The 21,421-nt window shown below is 37.0% G+C and overlaps 1 protein-coding gene across 4 annotated transcripts in view; it reads left to right on the forward strand.

Moving 5' to 3' along the window:
- Positions 1-7,923: 7,923 nt before the first annotated feature.
- Positions 7,924-21,421, forward strand: part of LOC132122129 (transformation/transcription domain-associated protein) — an 80,263-nt gene continuing 66,765 nt past the window's right edge. Inside the window, exons 1-17 of one of the 4 annotated variants that reach the window (XM_059532044.1) lie at positions 7,924-7,974; positions 8,962-9,142; positions 9,235-9,284; positions 9,376-9,486; positions 9,585-9,689; positions 10,230-10,313; positions 10,416-10,472; positions 10,554-10,679; positions 13,660-13,737; positions 14,386-14,474; positions 14,599-14,695; positions 14,786-14,924; positions 15,294-15,372; positions 19,965-20,199; positions 20,330-20,660; positions 20,841-20,938; positions 21,137-21,331. In XM_059532044.1, the coding sequence (XP_059388027.1) occupies positions 9,043-9,142; positions 9,235-9,284; positions 9,376-9,486; positions 9,585-9,689; positions 10,230-10,313; positions 10,416-10,472; positions 10,554-10,679; positions 13,660-13,737; positions 14,386-14,474; positions 14,599-14,695; positions 14,786-14,924; positions 15,294-15,372; positions 19,965-20,199; positions 20,330-20,660; positions 20,841-20,938; positions 21,137-21,331 (1,974 nt within the window). In that variant the 5' untranslated portion in view covers positions 7,924-7,974; positions 8,962-9,042. Of the gene's footprint in view, positions 7,975-8,008; positions 8,090-8,177; positions 8,197-8,961; positions 9,143-9,234; positions 9,285-9,375; positions 9,487-9,584; positions 9,690-10,229; positions 10,314-10,415; positions 10,473-10,553; positions 10,680-13,659; positions 13,738-14,385; positions 14,475-14,598; positions 14,696-14,785; positions 14,925-15,293; positions 15,373-19,964; positions 20,200-20,329; positions 20,661-20,840; positions 20,939-21,136; positions 21,332-21,421 lie in introns of those variants that run through there. The other 3 variants (XM_059532048.1, XM_059532047.1, XM_059532045.1) reach the window with 3 other exon arrangements.

The following is a 21,421-nucleotide window of genomic DNA, read 5'->3' on the forward strand; positions in this document are numbered from 1 at the left end:
AAATGAACTTCAGTGATTGGTTGAATCTGATTGGATGTAGTATTAACGTCACTGGCCCTGAGAGTAGCTATAAAATAAAGTAAAGAAAAAAATCTAAATCCAACACGTATTTCAACACCTACTGCTTTGGGTCTTTGATTATGGGATTTTATTTATAGCAGACATTTTGTTTCATTGGCTGTATTCATTGAGATAACATCCTCATTTGCTTTAGCTAAATTAGATAAATTTTAAGACTTATTCTTAAACTGTACTTTTTTCAATGACAAAAAAAAAAGAAAGAAAGAAGTAATTGTTCTCCAATGGCATAGTCCATATGGTAACACTAATAATAATTGACATTCAAAAATTGTGTGTGTGAATTAACTGCAGTAATAAAATTGTTAGCATAATGATTACCATCCTCAAATAGCTTCCAGCCCCACTGGAAACTAAAAGCAATACATGTAACATAGGCTCTATACTACATAACAGACAGTTTGAGTATGTGTTTTTAATCATTTTCACATGTGAAGTACATTAGAAATAGGCTATAGTCTCAACAGTAGAAGTAAATTGGAAAGTAGTGTTACAAACCCCCCACAAATGCCTAAACATGAAATTTCTATTCACTTAAACATGTAGATTAAACGCTTGTGTGGATATTATATAAAAAATATGTTGCAAATTACAAATAAAATGTGACCTTTTTACTTCAAAATTAGCTTTTTGACTGTAAATATATATATATATATATATATATATATATATATATATTTTTTTTTTTTTTTTTTTTAGATACAACTTCTGTCTGATCAGGAGGGTTTATGATCGCACCCCTGCTCAGTTCTAATTGGTTAAAATGATTATAAACTCAACAACCTGTACTCTGGTGTGTGATTTCACCAAGTACAACATGTTCCTGGATCAACATCCTTGTTGATCCTGGAACAACACTCTAATCAACCAATCAGAATCGAGGGATAAGTTTTCAAGAAATGTCAGTTTTAGGCTTACAATCAGGGTTAGGTGCTTCTACACCCTTGTTATTCACCAATCAGTTCTCTCTGATTTTAGGAATAAATTATGGCTAGGGTTATGTTTAGGGGTAGGGATTGGGTTACGTCAATATTTTTGGACAGTAATGTTGATCCAGGATCAACTAATGATGTTGATCCAGGAACATGCTTTACTTGGCAAAATCACAGCGACCGGTGTACTCTATAGCTTACGTCTGTTCTGTAACTATGTTGACAAGATGAAGTTAAATGAGATTGAGATTAGTTTTACAGGTCACTGTGAGAGGTCACGTGTCATCTGCAGTAAAATGGTAATCAAAACAGCCTGTGTCGCATTTTTGTCTTAGTAAGCTTCACACTATTGTGAGCAGTGGAAAAAAATATTTTTTTGATATTTCAAGCAAGGTTGAAGTCAATGGTCATGTCCATTTTTAACTTTTAATTCAAAATGCTCTATAGCTTCAATTTTTTAAAGGAGGAGCAGAGGTTTAACAGGATCGTGACCAGAATGTGGCTATTCACCAGAGCCACTGCAGAGAAAACTGATGCCGGGAGCAGCATAAGCATATTGCTGAGCCTGGCAGAACTTTGACACCTCCCTGCTGCTGGTAAGAACATACTGTCAAAGGAATAACGCACAATTAATACTAGAATGTGTCTGGATACAAATGTTCATTACTTGACAAACACACTTAAATAAAAAAAGAAATGAAATTTGGCAGTTATGCAAGAAATTTACTGTAAAATATATTTCATATAACTGATACCAACCTATTAAAGTACTAAAATGACTAAATATGACAAAAAAGGACTAAAATACTAAAATCTGTTTTCAACCTTTGTAATACACTGACAACCACCAAAAAAATTACTGATGCATTATTAAAATTAAAAGTTGTGTCTGCTAATATTAATGGACCTGAGCTGACACAAACTAGCAGTGATTATTTGTGTTTTTATTAAATAATAATAACCAAACATTTTAAATATTGTACCAAATGTATTGCTCGCTGTTAGGTTAAAGGGCTACTCCACCCCAAAATGAAAATTTTGTCATTAATCACTTACCCCCATGTCGTTCCAAACCCGTAAAATCTCTGTTTGTCTTCGGAACACAATTTAAAGGGTTAGTTCACCCAAAAATGAAAATTATGTCATTAATGACTCACCCACATGTCGTTCCAAACCCGTGTGACATCAGAGGGTCAGCTAAAATTTGTTGAAGCATCGAAAATACATTTTGGTCCAAAAATAACAAAAACAACTACTTTATTCAGCATTGTCTTCTCTTCCGTGTCTGTTGTGAGCGCGTTCACAGCACTGCAGTGTAGTGATATCCGGTTTGTGAACGAATCATTCGATTTAACCGGATCTTCTTGAACCAGTTCACCAAATTGAACTGAATCGTTTTAAACGGTTCGCATCTCCAATAAGCATTAATCCACAAATGACTTAAGCTGTTAACTTTTTTTAAACATGGCTGACACTCCCTCTGAGTTAAAACAAACCAATATCCCGGAGTAATTCATGTAAAACAGTACACTGACTGAACTGCTGTGAAGAGAGAACTGAAGATGAACACTGAGCCGAGCCAGATAATGAACAATACATTGACTCGTTCTCGAGTCAAGACTGGTTGCATCTGGTTTTGCATCAACAGTAGTGATGGGAAGTTTGGTTCTTTTCCGCGAACCGGTTCTTTCGGACAGTTCGATTCAATAAACCGGTTGAAAAAAACGGTTCACCGGTTCTTTTGCGCTCGACGGAATAGCGTCATTGGCGATGATTGCCCTTCATTCAAGCCTTCGGTTTACCTGGGCTCATAACATTAGCATAGAATCAGTTCAGAATCAATCACCAAAAGAACCAGTTGGGTTCAGATCTGCTGTGTGTCAGTCTGCTTCAAGCTAAATCACGCATGCGCAGTATCATCAGCTCCTCGGTTCTTGAATCGGATGTGTCTGACAGAAACGGTTCTCGGTTCAGTGTACTGGTGATCTGAAAACCGATGCAACCGGTTCTTGACTCGAGAACGAGTCAATCTTTTGTTCATTATCAGTGTTCATCTTCAGTTCTCTCTTCACAGCAGTTCAGTCAGTGTACTGTTTGAGTAAATTAATTACTCCTGGATATTGGTTTATTTTAACTCAGAGGGAGTGTCAGCCATGTTTAAAAAAGTTAACAGCTTAAGTCATTTGAGGATTAATGCTTATTGGAGACGCGAACCGTTTCAAACAATTCAGTTCCATTTGGTGAACTGGTTCAAGAAGAACCGGTTAAATTGAATGATTCGTTCACGACCCGGACATCACTACACTGCAGTTTTGTGAATGCGCTCACAACTGACCCGGAAGAGAAGACAATGCTGAATAAACTTGTAATTTATGTTATTTTTGGACAAATATGTATTTTCGATGCTTCGACAAATTCTAACTGGCCCACTGATGTCACATGGACTACTTTGATAATGTTTTTATTACCTTTCCGGACATGGACAGTATACCGTACATAGATTTTCAATGGAGGGACAGAAAGCTCTCTGACTAAATCTAAAATATCTTAAACTGTGTTCCGAAGATGGACAGAGGTCTTACTGGTTTGGAACGACATGAGGGTGAGTCATTAATGACTTAATTTTCATTTTTGATTGAACTAACCCTTTAAGATATTTTGGATAAAAACCTGGAGGCTTGAGACTGTCCCATAGACTGCCAAGTAAATAACAGTGTCAAGGTCCATAAAAGGTGTGAAAAGTCATTGTCAGAATATTCCATCTGCCATCAGACATACAATATGTGTTATATGAAGACTTTTTGTAAGTGAAGAAAACAAAAATAATTACTTTATTGAATAATTCCTTTGTCAACGATCTCCTCTGTGTCACTCCATCACTGTGCTGTGTGTGCTCTTCTGTGTCCTCCACGCCACAAGGATGCACTGTTTCTACGTGTATTTAGCTTTGATTTGAAAGAAAACAGTGCATAACCAGATTGCATGTGTGATGGCAAACGGAATATATATATTTTTATTTTTATTTACCTTTTATGGACCTTGGCACTGTTACTTACTTGGCAGTCTATGGGACATTCTCAAGACTCCAGGTTTTCTTCCAAAATATCTTAAATTGTGTTCCGAAGAAGAACAGAGCTTTTACGGGTTTGGAACGACATGGAGGTACGCGATTAATGACAAAATTTTCATTTTAGGGTGGAGTATCCCTTTTATATTAGTTAATGCATTAAATACCATTAACTAATGGCACTTTATTGTAAAGTGCTACCAACGTAACATAAAAAATGAATGTAACTGATAATAAAAGCCTATGAAGAAACAAATTTATTTCAGTGAAAGACTGTCGAATGTGAAATGTCACAAGGAATACTGGATTTATTTTTTATTTATTTATTTTTTTACTGTAAATTACTTGCTCTTTTTGAATTCCAAAACCTGTACAGTATTTTATTTATTGTTAACCCATTAATGGATTTTTACTGCATTTTTACAGTCTTTTACAATTATAATTGTAGACCTTCTTAAGTGGCATATTATGTAAACAATATCAAAGCAAGTCAAAAAAAGAGAATTAGTTATTAATGTTGAGATCATCTGTGCATTTTCTAAAGGTGGTGTTAGGTATAATGGGCCAATAGGCATTGTTAGTCAAACGTTAATCAAACAGTATAAAGCATGACACTAGCAATGCCAAGTTCTATTTCCAGGAATTTATGAACTGATACAATGTATACTACCCTGAGATTTGTAATATATCCTTATTTTATCTCTTAAACTTAATTTTGTTAGATTTTCGACATAAAAATTCCTGGTCCTGGCTGCTGTACAGCTTTTCTTTGGATGACAAAAATAAATAAATAAATAAATAAAATGCTGATGACCAAATATTATGTTAAACACACTGACTGAGCACATACCATAATGCATAGAAAATAAACATGTCCTTCTTTGGGCTTTAGTGCAAGTTGCAACTGATTTTAAACTGAAGATATGTTGATTGCAGCTAGGGTATGACTTTTCTGACATGATGCACGACAACTGTGGCACGGATTACAGCAGTGTTAGACAGCACTGTGCGTTGCTACACGTGAGCTGCAAGAAAACCTGCACATCCCTGAACAGGCTTCACAGGTTATTCACTGAATGAACTCACAGAATGCATCAGAGCAGATACTAAATCAATCAATGACTCACTGCAAGTTCCATCATCATCATTTCTTTAATATATCCAAGGCTGCATACTGTGCCACCAAGAATACAATATATTTTGTCTTTATTTGTATATAACAATTGGCCTATGTGAGGCTTATTCACAGTCATGTCTTTGTTTAATGTTGTTTCATAACTAAAAAAGAACAAACTTATTTTCTTTTCTTTTTTCATATTTCAGGTTTTTGGTGGGTCCCAAGATTGTTTATACCTCACTAGGTGATTCATCAGTGAAAAGGTTTGGAAATCTTTGGAAAGTCTTACACATTTCAACTCATCAGGTCATTAGAGTGCACGTGAACTGAATTGGACTTATCAAATAAAACACACATCCAAAATATGCAGTGCTGAGAGCTGTCCACTGGATCAATGCTCTAGATGATTTATTCAAAAGTAGCCTGATATCACATGGATACACTGTACAAAAATACAACTGAAGATACAAATTTCAAAGAAGTGGCACATTAGTCCCTGCCCATGAATAGTTCACTTACATGACTAATAACTTCTTACAGAAGCATGTTTATGAGAGATGTAAAAGCCAGTGAATAAACAAAGCCTTAACACAAAAAATATCTAAATGAGCTGATGCACACTACAGAGAAAATGTTATCCAGATATTACACTATGAGCCTGAAACCTTAAGCTCATTAAACTGAAAGATGAGAGCTCTGTTTACAGCAGAAACACATTTGTGTTGTGAACCAGTGACCCTCTTTACAACAGAATTTGAGTCATCAGGTGTTCAGTGAACATCTCTGTGCCCCCACAGCCAAATATTCTTTAGATTTCATTTTTAATTCGAGTTTGAATTTATTTCTTTACATCAGTAAAGTACTGTAATGATGCATAGTCATTTTTAAAGTGAGTTTTTGTTTTTAATGCAAGTTTTATCTCTGAGTGAGTGATTAATCAATGCATGTTTCATTTTTAAAATATTTGTTTTGACCTCATCATTTTTAATTAAAATGTCTCAATGTTTTAAAAAAAAAAAACTGTTTCACTCAGATGTACGTCAATAAAGATCCATCACTACTTCTGTCTATCATAACTTTAATATTTAGTCTGGTGTAGAAAACAATCAGTCCTAGGTTCCATTTTTTCTAAACAGTGTGTAAGAATGGAAATGGACCCTATTGACAAACTATGATGACATTTTTACATTTTTTTTAAATATATATTTTAGCTTTAAATTAAATGCCACATTTTAACACTGTGCTTTGTGTTTTATTACTTCGCCATTTAATTACAGAAAGCTGGTTAACACTGGTGTGAGAGTGTTTCTTATACAACGGCTGAGGGAGTGACAACAAATTTGACACATTTCTTTTTTCTATCAAACCCCGAGAACCCCGGAAATGTAAAAAAAGTTTATTTGCATTAATTTATTGCATTACTTTACAGTTTTTTTTCTAATTCATGTAAAACAATCACATTAATCAGTTTGCATGATCAGTGGGAGACAGGGATCTGTTCCTTCTTTTATGCTCCCAGCCCAGCAGAGAGCCTCTTGAAATGATAATGTAACCTTTCACCATCTGGGCTGCTGAAGCTCCACCAGGATTACATCTGATACCACTCCTGTGATTGTACAAATGGAATGAATGTAGTATGAATGGAAGATGACATGAAACTTTAAAAAATAATAATTATAAAAATGTTTTACATTAATCATCTCAAATTATAAATCTCAACAGTCACTGTCATTACATGAGAAAATGTTAAACCAAGTGGCATTTATCAAAATGAAAGCATGATAGCACACCTTTCATACAAAATATTGTTTATTAATATAAAAACAAAACTATTCTGGTTGTCGAATATTACAGGAACATAGTTAATGTGTTATATTTCACCTGTATAGGGCATTTGTGTGAACTTGATTTCATAAATCCACTAAAAGATTTTTAAGAACAGTTGTCAAAATCAAAACAATCACAAACATGGCAAATTAAGATAGAAAAAAAAATTAAGACAGCTCTGAAATGTAGCATCTATCATGTGCTTGTAGATGCCAAACTGGTTTGATATTTCGTTTTTTCCTCCACGAAATTCTGATGTTTTCATGTGTTGTCCGTTTAGGATTAATACGCCTTGTTTCGTTTTTCTATCACCTACTTCTTACTAAAACTCCCCCAAGTGGTGACATATGTACTTACATGTTATTTGTAATTTTAAACATATTTATCCAGCATCTTTATTATTTTATTATTATTATCACAATGATTAGTGGATCAAATAAAAACCGCACATCACTGCAGCTGATGAAGCATTTAAAGCCGTTTTATGCAGTAGTGTACCACATAAACCTGATTCAACACAATCGTCTCGATAATACATTTTTATAAACAAATGTAGTATTTATAAATAGCGCTGAATCGATTATTAAAATAATATGTTGTATACTGGGGAGTGATAAAGTTACATTAAAGGCGTTATATACTAATCTAAATGAAAACTGGAAAGACCATCGTTTTCGATGGTCTTCGCACGCCTGGGTTCTCTTGGTATCCTTCCGCGTGGAAACTATATTGGTGTCTAAATTTGAAAATCACTTCTTAGAACACAGCTTGGGCACTCAATTCCACTTGAGAAAGTGTAGTACAAAAGCATAAAATTCCCACGTTACAGTTTACACTGTATGACAATTCACACAATTATCCACAAAACAACGGCGGATTAATTTCAAGGCTTCCACAAAATTTCATACGGTGTAGCGGAAGTTATCTTACAACTCGTTCCGGTCTCCTTGCTGGTAAGTTGTTGCTGTTTTTGGGAGTGATTTTGTAATTTATATGCAGAATGAGTGGAGAAGTTCATTATTAACTTTGTTTGAAAGACAACCGCCTTAAATATTTGCACTAATTGAGGTAAAAGGCGCTAAACCTGAGTTCTGCATGTGAATAATGGCACGGTGTGGGTTAGCAGCCGGCTAGTCAGTTACCAACAGTATTCTCTTTCTTCTGTGATTGGCCTGGTGTGCTGCTATCTTATGCAATACTATTATGAACACACGTAAATCCTTTCCAAGAAGCGAAAGTCTCTGTGTTAATGTCAGCTTTGTGATCAAGGGGTTGATTTAGGTTTTAACATTATCACTTTAGCTCGTGCGAATCATGGTCATGTCAGTGTGCGTGACTGCAGTAGGCGTGTTGTTGCAGTTTGGCGCGCCAACCGCTTCCCTAAACTAGAGGTCAGCTTATAAACTAGTCTGCATAAAACACCTTGTAAGTAATTGTGATGGATGCGATTTTGATTAATTTGCCATTATTTTTGTTGTGAGCAATTTGTATAAATGCAATGGCAAGTACGCAAAACGGATCGCTTTAAAATCAGCCTTACGGTAATGAACAGGAAAACGTCTGTGTTGCAAAATTCTTCAATTATAAACAAATTCAGGTCTATTTCCAAGTTCGGTTATAAAGCAGACAGTATAGTGTCATTATTATTTACCTTAAATTTCTCTATATATGTTTATAGTTTTCAGTCAGTTGTGACGTAGACAAGATGTTTACTTGCAAAGTCAAATGGCAATAATGTATCATTGTGTGTGTTTAGATGGTACTACTATGGATTTTGACCTTTAATATCATGTAAATACCATGTTATGTGAACATGGTAATGATTCAGTACCGCTGCATCTGTCAAAATACTATGTTAGTATCATCTGATAAGATACTGTAGCTGTTTGTGCAAGGCTGACACTAATATTGACATTGCCCGTATCGTTATTCTCCTACAGATGACATGAATTTCTTCTGAGACGAGTGCAGACATTAGTCTGCCCATATTCAGCGTAATCCTGTCTGTCCCGGCCGCCACCATGTCTTTCGTGCCCACCCCGAGCCCCACTGTGGTGGATCAGACCACTCTCATGAAGAAATACCTGCAGTTTGTGGCGGCACTCACTGACAACAACACACGTGAGTGTACTCCGTTCAACTAAAAAGTTGCAATGTTAGTTGAAATCATTGTCTCTGCTTACGACTGTGTTTCTCTTTCATTTAAACATCAGCGGATGAGACCAAACTGAAAATGATGCAGGAAGTCAGTGAGAATTTTGAGGTGAGCCCTTGTATTTTGTTTATAAAAAGCTTGAAATAAAAGAGTAAAAGAATAATTCCTTATTTTAATTCCTATTACTCATCGTCCACAGAATGTCACATCCTCACCCCAGTATTCTACTTTCTTGGAGCACATCATCCCTCGTTTCCTAACGTTTCTACAGGATGGAGAAGTGCAGTTCCTTCAAGAGAAACCAACGCAGGTGTGCTTTTTAGTGGAAATCATATTGCATATTGTCTTTATTGAGGCCTCATTCCTGACATTTAAGTAAACATGAGGTTTCTTTGACTCTTGTTTTAGCAATTAAGGAAACTTGTCCTGGAGATCATCCACCGAATCCCAACTAATGAACATCTGCGGACTCATGCCAAGAACATCCTTTCTGTCATGTTCCGCTTCCTTGAGGTCAGCTTTCTTTACCTGAATGCCAAGCTTATTCTAATTTAAAGAGCCTATAAAATAAATGCTGTCAAGCAATTTTGGACAAATATTTGTAGATAGCATGCAAGACGGACAGCAGAAACACAGTGATGAGAGCGATGTACTTTAGTCCAGGGAATGGTAGTCTGTGTGTGTGTGTGTGTGTGTGTGTGTGTGTGTATGAGAACTGTAAATTACCAAAGGACCTGGGCGTTGAAAGCTCAAAACTGATAAGATCTCAGTGTCCAAATGCTGATCTGTATGAATTCTGACTTGATTGTTTTGTCTTATGGAAAAAATAAGCAAAAATAGTAATATCATAGTCATATATTGGGAATAAATCACAACATTTCAAACTACATGAAAAAAATCCCAGTTCTCTTAAAAAAAAAAAATTAAATATAATTTATTTTACAAATGTAATGCATCACCTTGTGTGTGTGTGTGTGTGCTCGTGCATGTGTGTGTATGTTTTATATAAAAAATGGCTCTGATAAATTCTTGCCTCTGTGTTTCATCATTTAGATTGAAAGTGAGGAGAATGTGCTCATTTGTTTACGCATCATCATTGAATTGCACAAACAGTTTCGCCCCCCGGTCTCGCAAGAGGTAAGATACAGCCTTCGGGCACTCTGTGATGTTAACGAGCATTTGCATTTCCTGCGTTTCAGTAAAAGTTATTAAATAACATCTTCCTGCCAACTCTTACAGATTCATCATTTCTTGGACTTTGTGAAGCAAATTTACAAAGAACTGCCAAAAGTAGTGGTAAGGTCTTTTAACCAAAAAGGTTTTAAGTATGTTTGCGTTAAAGTATGTGTTTTCTGAACTTGTGTATCTGTCTGTCAGACGAGGTACTTTGAGAATCCTCAGGTTATTGCAGAAAACACAGTGCCTTCTCCAGAAATGGTGGGCATGATCACTTCAGTATTAGTGAAGACCGCACCAGAGCGTGAGGACAGCGAGACCCGAACGGTCAGTACAAACTCCAGCAGACCTGTACAAAATCCTCATTCGCTGAATAGTTTTGACAGACATGATCAGCAGAACACAATGATGAGAGCGATGTGCTTTAGTCCAGAGAATGGTACTGTGTGTAAGATTGTGTGTCTGCATGTGTGTTTGTGTGTGAGTGAACTGTAACGTACCAATAAGCCTGGACGCTGAAAGTAAAACTGATAAGATCTGAGTGTTCAAATGCTGATCTGTGTTTGTCTTGAACAAAGTCTGGCAGTATTCTAGTAGTAGTAGTAGTAACCTAATGTTATTATGGTGTAATTGTTTGATCATATTAACACATCTATGCAGTTACACCTGTATTGTGTGATCTGATCGGCTGATCAGCCGATTTACACCTGGTAGTAACACATCAGTGTGTAAATGTATATTGCTAAATTAATTTTCCAATTTATTCAATTGGATGGTTATTTTCTTTTTAAACATGCTGCTCATAAATAGCAAAACACTTTTTGTGCAGTGATTGACAGGCAAGTAAATGGTTTTTCATTGCCGTCTTGGATGCATCAAGATGGTTAGTTAAAGGGATAGTTCACCCAAAAATGTAAATTGGATGTTTATCTGATTACCCCCAGGGCATCCAAGATGTAGGTGACTTTGTTTCTTCAGTAGAACACAAACTGAGATATTTAACACAAACTGTTGCAGTCTCTCAGTCATATAATTGAAGTGGATGGAAATCACGGCTTTGAGAGTCAAAAAAACATACACAAAACCAAATTAAACTCTGCGGCTCGTGACGATACATTGATGTGTAAAGACACAAAACGATCAGTCTGTGCAAGAAACTGAATAGTATTTATATTGTTTTCTTACCTCTGATTTTTCACCGCAATATCCGAACTGTCCTGTGTGAGTCCTTCGCGTTCTCAACAGCCTCCGTATGACGCGTCTTTTTCTTGCATTACAGTGGATCGCAGACTTAAAAGTGCATTACCTCCACCTATCTCTCAAGTGGACCATTGACACTCATATTTGAGATTGTAGATAGGGTGTCAATAGTCCATTTGGGAGATAGGTGGCGCTAATGGACTTAAGTCTGCGATCCACCATAAAGCAAGAAGACGTATCAGGGCTGGCTGTTGAGAATGCACTCAGGACAGTTCGTACTAGGGCTGGGCGATATAAAAAAAAAAAAAGATATCTCGATATTGTCAACATTTTTACGATATTCGATATATATCTTGATATGTTTGCATTTGCATTTAAATAATAAAAAATAAAACATGATTTTCTTTTGCCCATTAAAAAAAAAAACTATTTAGATTAAACAGCTAATTTAAGCAGTTAAAAAATCTAGACCAAGAGATCACTGCTTTTTATTAAATGAATACATGTAGGCCTATATGTAACTGAAGCAGTGCAAATTAAGTAACAGTTACAGAAAGTGCATTCTTCTTTTTAGTGCATGCAATTCATAATTTAAACTATGCAACTGGGATAAGTATTTTATTTTAATTTTTTTAACAACTTTTTAAGCTAAGAACACAAGTCTGTCAACTGTCTTTGGTTTTAAGAGAAGCTCTGTGGCATGAAACTATGTTCCTACTGACACTAAAAACCCTCTTAGATGGGGAGCTAGTTGCTGAAGCACATAGCTATTTCTTATATATAAATATATATAAATGAATACCAAAGACTTTTGCATTCTCTCTGTCTATATTATGGAAACTGGTAAACATATCAGTGAAATTCCCCAATAGTAATTCCAAATGGCCATAGCCTATGTTTCTCTATTCAAACATCAGCGGTCGATTAAGTGCATTTATTTTGCGATCACAAATGCAAACAATACAGTTGAGATCTCACGACAGAACACAGACCGGCTGAACGACGCTTTCATTAGATCGCTCAATTCCAGCTTGTTAGTGTTTTCAGATTATCGGCGGCGGCTCTTCCGCAATGAGGAGTGAGCACGTGCGCATGGTTGCCAGATTGCTTAAAATAAGCAAACACCGGGAAGAAAATGTATCCTTGTAACAGTGGAGCTCTGATTCAGAGATTTAAACTCTTGTTATCTGGCAACCGCTATCATTAAAGCTCTCATAGTAGAGGGGCGTAGAGCAGTCAGCAGTTACAGGTTCCTTTTTTGGACATTCGGCGCGTTCTTTTGGGAAAGTATGCTTGAATTTGAAATATTCGATATTCCCGATATATTCAAATTGTACATCGTCGTCAAAATTATTCCGATATTATCGCTAATATTCGATATATCGCCCAGCCCTAGTTCGTACATTGCGGTGAAAATCCCAATATAAATACTGTACAGTTTCTTGCACAGACCGATCAGTTTGTGTCTTTACACATCAATGTATCATTATGAGCCGCAGGGTTTAATTTGGTTTTGTTTGTGCATGTTTTTTGACTCTCAAAGCCGTGATACCCATCCACTTCCATTATAAGACTGACAGACTGCAACGGTTTGAGTTAAAAATCTTGGTTTATGTTCTACTGAAGAAACAGTCACTTACATCTTGGATGATCTGGTGGTAAGCAGATAAACATCAAATTTTCATTTTTGGGTGAACATTCCTTTAATACTACAAAAACAGTTCTATATCATGCATTTGTGATCTCCACAATATGTGCAATCAGTCACATTTTGTTTTGAATCCTGATTACACATGTATATTGTGCTTACCACTTGTCATCAGATCAGCGACACAAATGTGTAAACAGGGTCTTTGTGGATTGTTTAGTTTGTGTAGAGTAATCCAACGCAAATAATATTTACTATATGTAGACACTAGAGGGCACCGAATTCCTGCTTATGATTTTTCTGCTTAAGAGGTGCTGGAATGCAGTTTCTTTTTTTCTTTCTTTTTTTAAATTCTCTTTACACAAAAAGCAAATCAGTATTAGTACTAAAAAATAAGATTTATGGTAACAACTGGTTCAGTCTCTCAGTGGCCTCATCCATCTCCTCTTTGTCCTCCAGCATACCATAATCCCCCGGGGATCGCTGTCACTCAAAGTGTTGGCAGAGCTGCCCATCATCGTAGTCCTCATGTATCAGGTGAGAGCCCATAAAAACACTCATTCAGTATTGACTTTATGCCAGCCACCCTCTTTTTGAAAGGACACGTCTCTCATTTAGACATTTGGTTTGTTTATAAAAGGTGCTGCCAATCATCTGAAATACATACTTCATAGCTAAATCCATTGTTTTTTCAAACCTGCCACTCTTATCAAAATGACTGCTGTGATTAGATGCTTTTGTCTCTGTTGTTATGAGCTTTAATTGTAAAGGAAATCGGTTTTGATGTTTTGAGACCGAAAATGACAGTCCACAGCTGTTAGGAAGCTACGATCAATCAAAGCACGGTTTTTAATTCACCTTCTCTGCATGTTATCATTATACATTTGGCCAGCAGGTGTACTTCTGTTTTCTGCTTAAAATGCAGGACCCACAAAAACCACAGATACTGCTTTCAGAAATATACATTGAAAATTTTCAACATGGTGTAGTGTCTTAAATCTTCAGGTTTTATGATTCGTTTTTAAAATGCTTTAATGCCGACTCGAAATTTCTATTTTGAATGCATGAATCTTATAAATGGTGTAACATTTTATGCAACAATGTTTCAAGCTCGAGTCTGCTTTCTGTCTTATCGCCCTTCTGTAATTTAATGCAGTAATTGCTTTTCCGTGTGCTTTTTCCTAGCTGTACAAACTGAACATACACAACGTTGTGTCGGAGTTTGTGCCTCTTATCATGAACACCATCATGCTGCAGGTGTCTCCGCAGGCTCGGTCAGTGACCTCTTGCGTCTTGAGCGTGTGGTGTTACATCACCACTAATGCACAGAAAAGGATTTCATAGGTGCAATTTAACACGTAGTGACATTGAAATTTTCCTGGTTTCTGTCCGTGACAGGCAACACAAGCTGTTCAACAAGGAGCTTTATGCAGATTTTATTGCCGCACAGATCAAGACCCTGTCATTCCTGGCTTACATTATCCGGATCTACCAGGTAGAAACGTAGCCAACCACCTGTTTATTCAACTTTTCGAAACTTGTTTTAATACTCGAGCAGTGACGATGTGAAACGTTTGTGTGTCAGGACTTGGTTGGGAAGTACTCCCAGCAGATGGTGAAGGGGATGTTGCAGCTGCTGACTAACTGCCCCCCTGAGACGGCTCACCTGCGGAAAGAGCTGCTGATCGCTGCCAAGCACATCCTCACCACAGATCTACGCAGCCGTGAGTCATCCACCGCCAAACACTTTGCAGATTGTTGGCAGATATTCCCAAATAAGATATGCAAAGCACTCGCTATTGTAGGAGCGCTCGCATCTGGTGTTAATTACACCGCTGAGCTTCATGGGGTACCGCTTTGATATGTAACGGCTGCGTTCTCTGAGCTTCACCTCTCAATCAATAGCATTTGAGAGAGGAATCTGATACACTCTTCTAAATCATTAATCCTGTAGAGAAGGTTAAATGAATCGATGAGAAACTCTGAGTGTTGAGATCTGGCATTGATGTATCTCATGGTTCATGGGCTCCTGAGCTGTTTCGGTGGGCTTCAGAGCCTGCGATGGCATCTGATGAAGTCTGTTTGTGTTGCAGAATTCATTCCATGCATGGACAAGCTTTTCGATGAGTCAATACTCATTGGCTCAGGATACACTGCGAGAGAGACGCTAAGGTAAGAATGCAGATTAACCCCCTCTAAACCAGTATTATTTTTGTGTGAAACTGCGAAAATTCGCAGGGCACACATTTAACCTCCAAAGCCTTGTTAGGCAGCGCTGCAAAAGGAATTGCAGATCCACTTAAAAGCCCCAATATACTTTAAACGAAATCGAAGTATGAACTGTTATGACGTAATAAAGTTTGTTTAAGCAATTTGAAACCGCTCACCAAAGCAAACTTTCTTGAGTTCGCTTTGGCTCCTGAACATCTTTGAGTTACCTTTGCGATAATGCAATTGTTGAATATGTTCTGGAACTCTACCCTCTTTGATGTGCACATTTCTTTTTATTTATGTATTTATTTTTCCCAGTTCGTTTCTCATTCAGCAGCAGTCAGGCAGGAGAAAAACATCACTAACAACATAAATACACTGTGTTGAAGAGCTGAGCTGCCGCAAGTATATCCGCACCTGTACGATTGCTCGCGTAGAGACTTTAAAGGTTCAGAGAAAGCATTTAATTCCTAGAAAGTAATTGCAAGGAAGCTTGGTGTCGATGACCTGGAGTTATGCAAAAAGCGACGTAGAGAAACATCAGATGCAATGTTTTCTAAAGCCATTAGAATAATGAAAGGAAAGAGTAAAGATATAAGGTAGCAAGTACCAAATACATGTGCTTCAAATAAATGTTAAACCATACTGCTGCTGCTGCTGTTGTTGTAAGTTTATTTTAAATGTTTGCAAAGTTAAGATTAGATGACATCTAAATGTAACAACAGAGAGTATGAGCAAACACAAATCCAATTTCCATTATCGTCCAATATAACTAAAAATAACCCAATAACACTTGGTAATCAATGGTGATACGGACACATCTTGAATTAGTTTGGATCATTTTACGGAATCTGCTTTTTTAAGTTAATATCCAAATTCCTCAACACATTTACATACACAAATACTGATCACATTTTGAATAAGTCAAAACTATAATGTAGCAAGACCAAATTCTATGTAACGGAAATGATTATTTCAGTGCGTAGCTGGGTCTGCAGGCTATGCAGTCTGTTAGTTCCCCTCACCTGCCGAGCCAGAGTCATTTGTTCTTATGTCTAATGTCTCATCCCATAGGTTAATTCTATGTAGTCTGTACAGGAAACCGAATTAATTAGTTTGAGTCATTTGATTATGATGTGACATCACGTGAAACAGCAATGAAGGCTCGTGAGATAAGCTAATCATTTCTGTTTCCTGTATTTAACCTATACAATGTTGCGCATTCACGGTCAACATAGAATGAATAAATTGTTCCGGGGGTGTGGCCTGCTGCTGACCCTGTGTCTTGCTGTTTTGTGGTATTTGTTTGTTTGTGGATCTAAGTTGTTATTTTTAAAATTAGTTTTTAATTTTGGTTTCTTAAATTGGGAGCAGTATGAATGTGTGCATGATCTGCATGGCCTTGGCGCTAGTTGGATTGGTGCTGGCGGGCGAAGCCTTTGAAGATCAACTGGTTTCTATGGTGTCGAGTCGGAATTATTCAAGAGACTTCTTGTTATCGTTACGATATGATAATCATTCCATCGATTTAAAGATTCCAACAAGTGGATGTTTTCGTAAAAGAAGGAGATCAAGAATTAAGAAGCGAGGCTCGAGAGGAGGAATTCGCAACAGATTGCGGAGGCGAGGAAGCCGTCACCCCCTTCCAGTGATCACGCTGTCTAACGTGAGATCTCTTAATAACAAGATGGATGAGGTCTTGCTTCGAGTTAAACAAGAGGAGGAATTTAGGAGCAGTAATCTCATCTGTTTTACGGAAACATGGTTAAATGAAGATCATAGTGTGGATATCGAGGGATTTACCACTATACAAGCCGACAGAGATAAGGTAAAATCACGGAAATCTGTTGGCGGGGGACTCTGCATGTATGTTGATAAGAACTGGTCATCACAGTATACTATAATTGAACAGACTTGTACCCCGGACTATGAAACTTTGGTTGTATCTTTTAGACCATTATATCTGCTGCAGGAATTTGGTCGAATAACCATATTCCTAGTATATGTACCAGAACAATTAGATGTACTGCAATTTGCATATAAATCGCAAAGAGGAACAGAGGACGCTACGCTCACTTTAGTCGATACAATTGCTAGCCATTTACAACAAGCAAAGGCTTATGTGCGTGTTCTTATTATAGATTACACCTCTGCCTTTAATACCATGCAGATACATTTACTCTTGGAATGTCTCCTGGTTCTAGGTGTGAATGGGGGAATAGTTCATTGGATAAAGAATTTTTTAACAAATCGACCACAGCGAGTTTGTGCTCGGGGGTTCAAATCAGATATTATATCCTTAAACGCGGGGGCACCCCAAGGATGCATCCTGTCACCCCTTTTATTTTCTGTTTATACAAGTGGTATAAGAGTGCAGCATGAGAATTACAAACTATATAAATATGCAGATGATATGGCACTTGTGGCACTTCTATGGAAAGACTGTGTACATCTTGAGTACGAGGAGCAGGTTTTGAAACTAGAAAAATGGTGTGAAGAAAGTTCTTTATTGATAAATGTAAGTAAAACAAAAGAGTTGATTTTAAGTCATCCAGAGCCTCTAACAGAAATAATGTTATGTGATCAAACTGTTGAAATTGTGAAGACTTTTAAGTATTTAGGAATCATGATAGACTAAATTGAACTTCTCTGATAATGTGGCTCTTATTTGTAAGAAAGCAAATCAAAGGCTATTCTTGCTAAGGAAACTGAAAGAATTTTGTGTGAGCAAAGCTGTGTTGCAAAGAGTTTATACAGGCTTAATTGAGAGTGTTTTAGGGTATAATATAACTGTGTGGTTCGGACGAGTTACTTCTGTGAATAAAGTTAAATTAGACAGAATTATAAGAGTAGCTGGGAAAATTATAGGATTAAAGCAAAAGTCAGTCGTTCATTTATACCAAATTGCTGTTCAGAGAAAAGCTTTGATTATAACGAGAGACACAACACACCCCTTGAATCATGTTTTTGAATTATTACCATCACGTCGTCATTATAGAACACCAAAAGCAATGAAAGCAATATATAAACAAACCTTCGTACCAAATGCAATAAGTCTTTTGAATAAGAGGTAGGAATGTAAATTTTAATTTTGTTATTGTGGATATGTGTATGGCTAGATGTATTCATTGGATGTTGTGTATTGTTAATTGTTTTGTGATTGTATGGCGAGACCAAAGATCAATTTTCAGCTTAGGCTGAACAATAAAGTACTACTAACTAACTACTAACTAACTAAATCATATTATTATAATAATATAATAAGAGTTATATTAAAGATTTATTCAAAAGAAATGAACCATGTCTATGTAAAAAGCAAGGTAAATGACTAGATTTTGGATTGGAGCCATGATAATAATAAATGTTCATTTTATTGTAATTTCTTCAATGTGGCTAGAGGCCACAATCCTTTTCCTCCCAAGTTTCTTTGGGGAAAGAAAAGTTAGATTTCATTAAGTGCAGCATATCAGAATTGATTGTTAATGGCGCGTGACTGAGCTGAGTTGCCCCACTGGGCAGAACAGATCCAGGTGCCCATCTTCATATGCCAGGCTGTCCTGGCATTGCCCACTGTCTGTCTCCCTGCCCCAGATGTCATATGCCTGCCAACGCCACCCCTCTTTCATCCACGGCTTCCATCAGCCTTCAGCAGGCAAATTTGGCAGGACTCAAAATCTGTCAAAGCCATTAGTGTCGTTTATTCTGAAACTTTGTCTGAAATCCCACAAGTATCGACCCAAGATAGTATTAGCCAAGTTAAGAGCTATTTGTTCTTAGAGGGTTGATTTCTGATCAATTTCAGGCTGGAGGTTCCACGGCACAGGAGTAGAGATATCTGTAACAAGTCAATAGAATTATAAAATTAAAATAAAATGTAGCTACACTGCTGTTTAAAAGTTTGGGGTCAGTAAGTTTTTATTGTTATTTTTTTAAACTAATACTTTTATTAAGTAAGGATGCATTAAATTGATAAAGTGTTAGTAAAGACATTGTTATAGAAGATTTCTATTTCAAAGAAATGTTCTTTTGAACTTTGTTGGTTACACTTTATTTTATTTAACATTGTCTTTGTTACAGTGTAATTATACATTTAAAAGCTGAGTAATATTAATTAACTACATGTACTTAACTATATGATTAGGATTAGGTTCTGCCTTTTGTTACTTGCATGTAATTATGCATAATAGTTATTATAATAGTAAGTACATGTAATTTGTAACAAGGACACCTTAAAATAAAGTGTTACCACTTTGTTCATAAAAATTATTCTGAAAGAATTTTCAGCTGTGATATGAAATGATCTTTTCTGGAGTAATGGCTGCTGAAAATGCAGATCTGCCGTCACAGGAATAAATTACATTTTTAAAATTTAAATGGAAAACGTATATTTTTTTATATTATTTTTTTAATAAGGGTTAAACACAGTCACTTGTGTCTCATGGAAACACACTGGCCAATAGTCAACATTGCCATGGTATCGAAATTGCTACTGAGAAGTTTTAGTTTTTCCACAACCCTAACAGAAGCTTAGATTCTGTATCTTGATGTTTCAGGCCCTTGGCATACAGCACGCTAGCAGACCTGGTGCACCATGTTAGACAGAACCTCCCATTGACGGACCTCTCTCTGGCTGTGCAACTGTTTGCTAAGAATATTGACGACGAGTCCTTACCCAGCAGCATCCAAACCATGTCCTGTAAACTGTTGCTTAACCTCGTAGACTGTATCCGATCAAAGAGCGAACAGGAGAATGGAAATGGAAGAGACATTCTCATGAGAATGCTGGAGGTGAGAGAGGCTGGCACATTAGCCTGTGTAAACTACACTGTGATTGTGATTACAATAGGATACAAGACTGACCACATGTAAATGCATTTTTAAAGCCCCAAAAATATGGATATGACTTTTCTATTCTCAGGTTTTTGTGTTGAAGTTCCACACCATTGCACGGTACCAGCTGGTATCTATCTTTAAGAAGTGCAAGCCCCAATCAGAGATGGGTGTGGTGGACACAGGGGTGTTACCAGGAGTCCCAGCCACCCCTACTGTAACTACACCCGCCTTACCTCCACCTGCACCCCCAACACCCGTCACCCCAGCACCACCTCCAGCCACATCTTTTGATCGACCTGGGGACAAGGAGGACAAACAGACCTTCCAGGTGTCCGACTGTCGCAGTCTGGTGAAGACTCTTGTATGTGGAGTGAAAACTATCACATGGGGCATCACTTCTTGTAAAGCTCCTGGAGGTGAGATGGATTAACTTTTACATGGCTTTAGATTGTGCAAAGTCATTAAATATCGGTTCTGTTTAACATTTTCTTTGTCTGGACTATTGAAGTTTGTGTAGTGTCTCAAAGTCATTGGAGGGCTAGTTCTGCTCAGCATTCCCATTTTAATATTCTCCCCTTGGTATTGATGTATTACAGAGGCACAGTTCATTCCCAACAAGCAACTCCAGCCCAAAGAAACACAGATCTACATCAAGCTGGTCAAATATGCCATGCAGGCTTTGGACATCTACCAGGTACGACCGTCCACTGATTAATGCACAACAAAAATCATTACACAAAATAGCTTAAAACTTTCTGGTAGAATAGCTGAGGTGTTTAAATCTGAATGTCACATTATGTTGAGAACATAATAAAGTTGGTTTATTCGAGCACTCTTGTAACCAAGAGCTGAAGTTTACATCTTATGACAAAGCCAACCCCCTTTTGGCTAGGTACAGATTGCCGGCAATGGGCAGACGTACATTCGTGTGGCTAACTGTCAGACGGTGCGAATGAAGGAGGAGAAGGAGGTTCTAGAGCACTTCGCGGGAGTCTTCACTATGATGAACCCTCTCACTTTTAAAGAGATCTTCCAGACCACTGTTCCATACATGGTGGAACGCATATCCAAAAACTATGCCCTACAGGTACTGGCAGTTTTTGTTCATAAAAGAAATGACTTGACATTTATTAAAAAAAAAAAAAAAAGATTGACTGTTGATATGACATGGCTGTTC

Source organism: Carassius carassius, chromosome 40 (assembly GCF_963082965.1).
Source record: "Carassius carassius chromosome 40, fCarCar2.1, whole genome shotgun sequence".
NCBI classification, from domain to species: domain Eukaryota; kingdom Metazoa; phylum Chordata; class Actinopteri; order Cypriniformes; family Cyprinidae; genus Carassius; species Carassius carassius.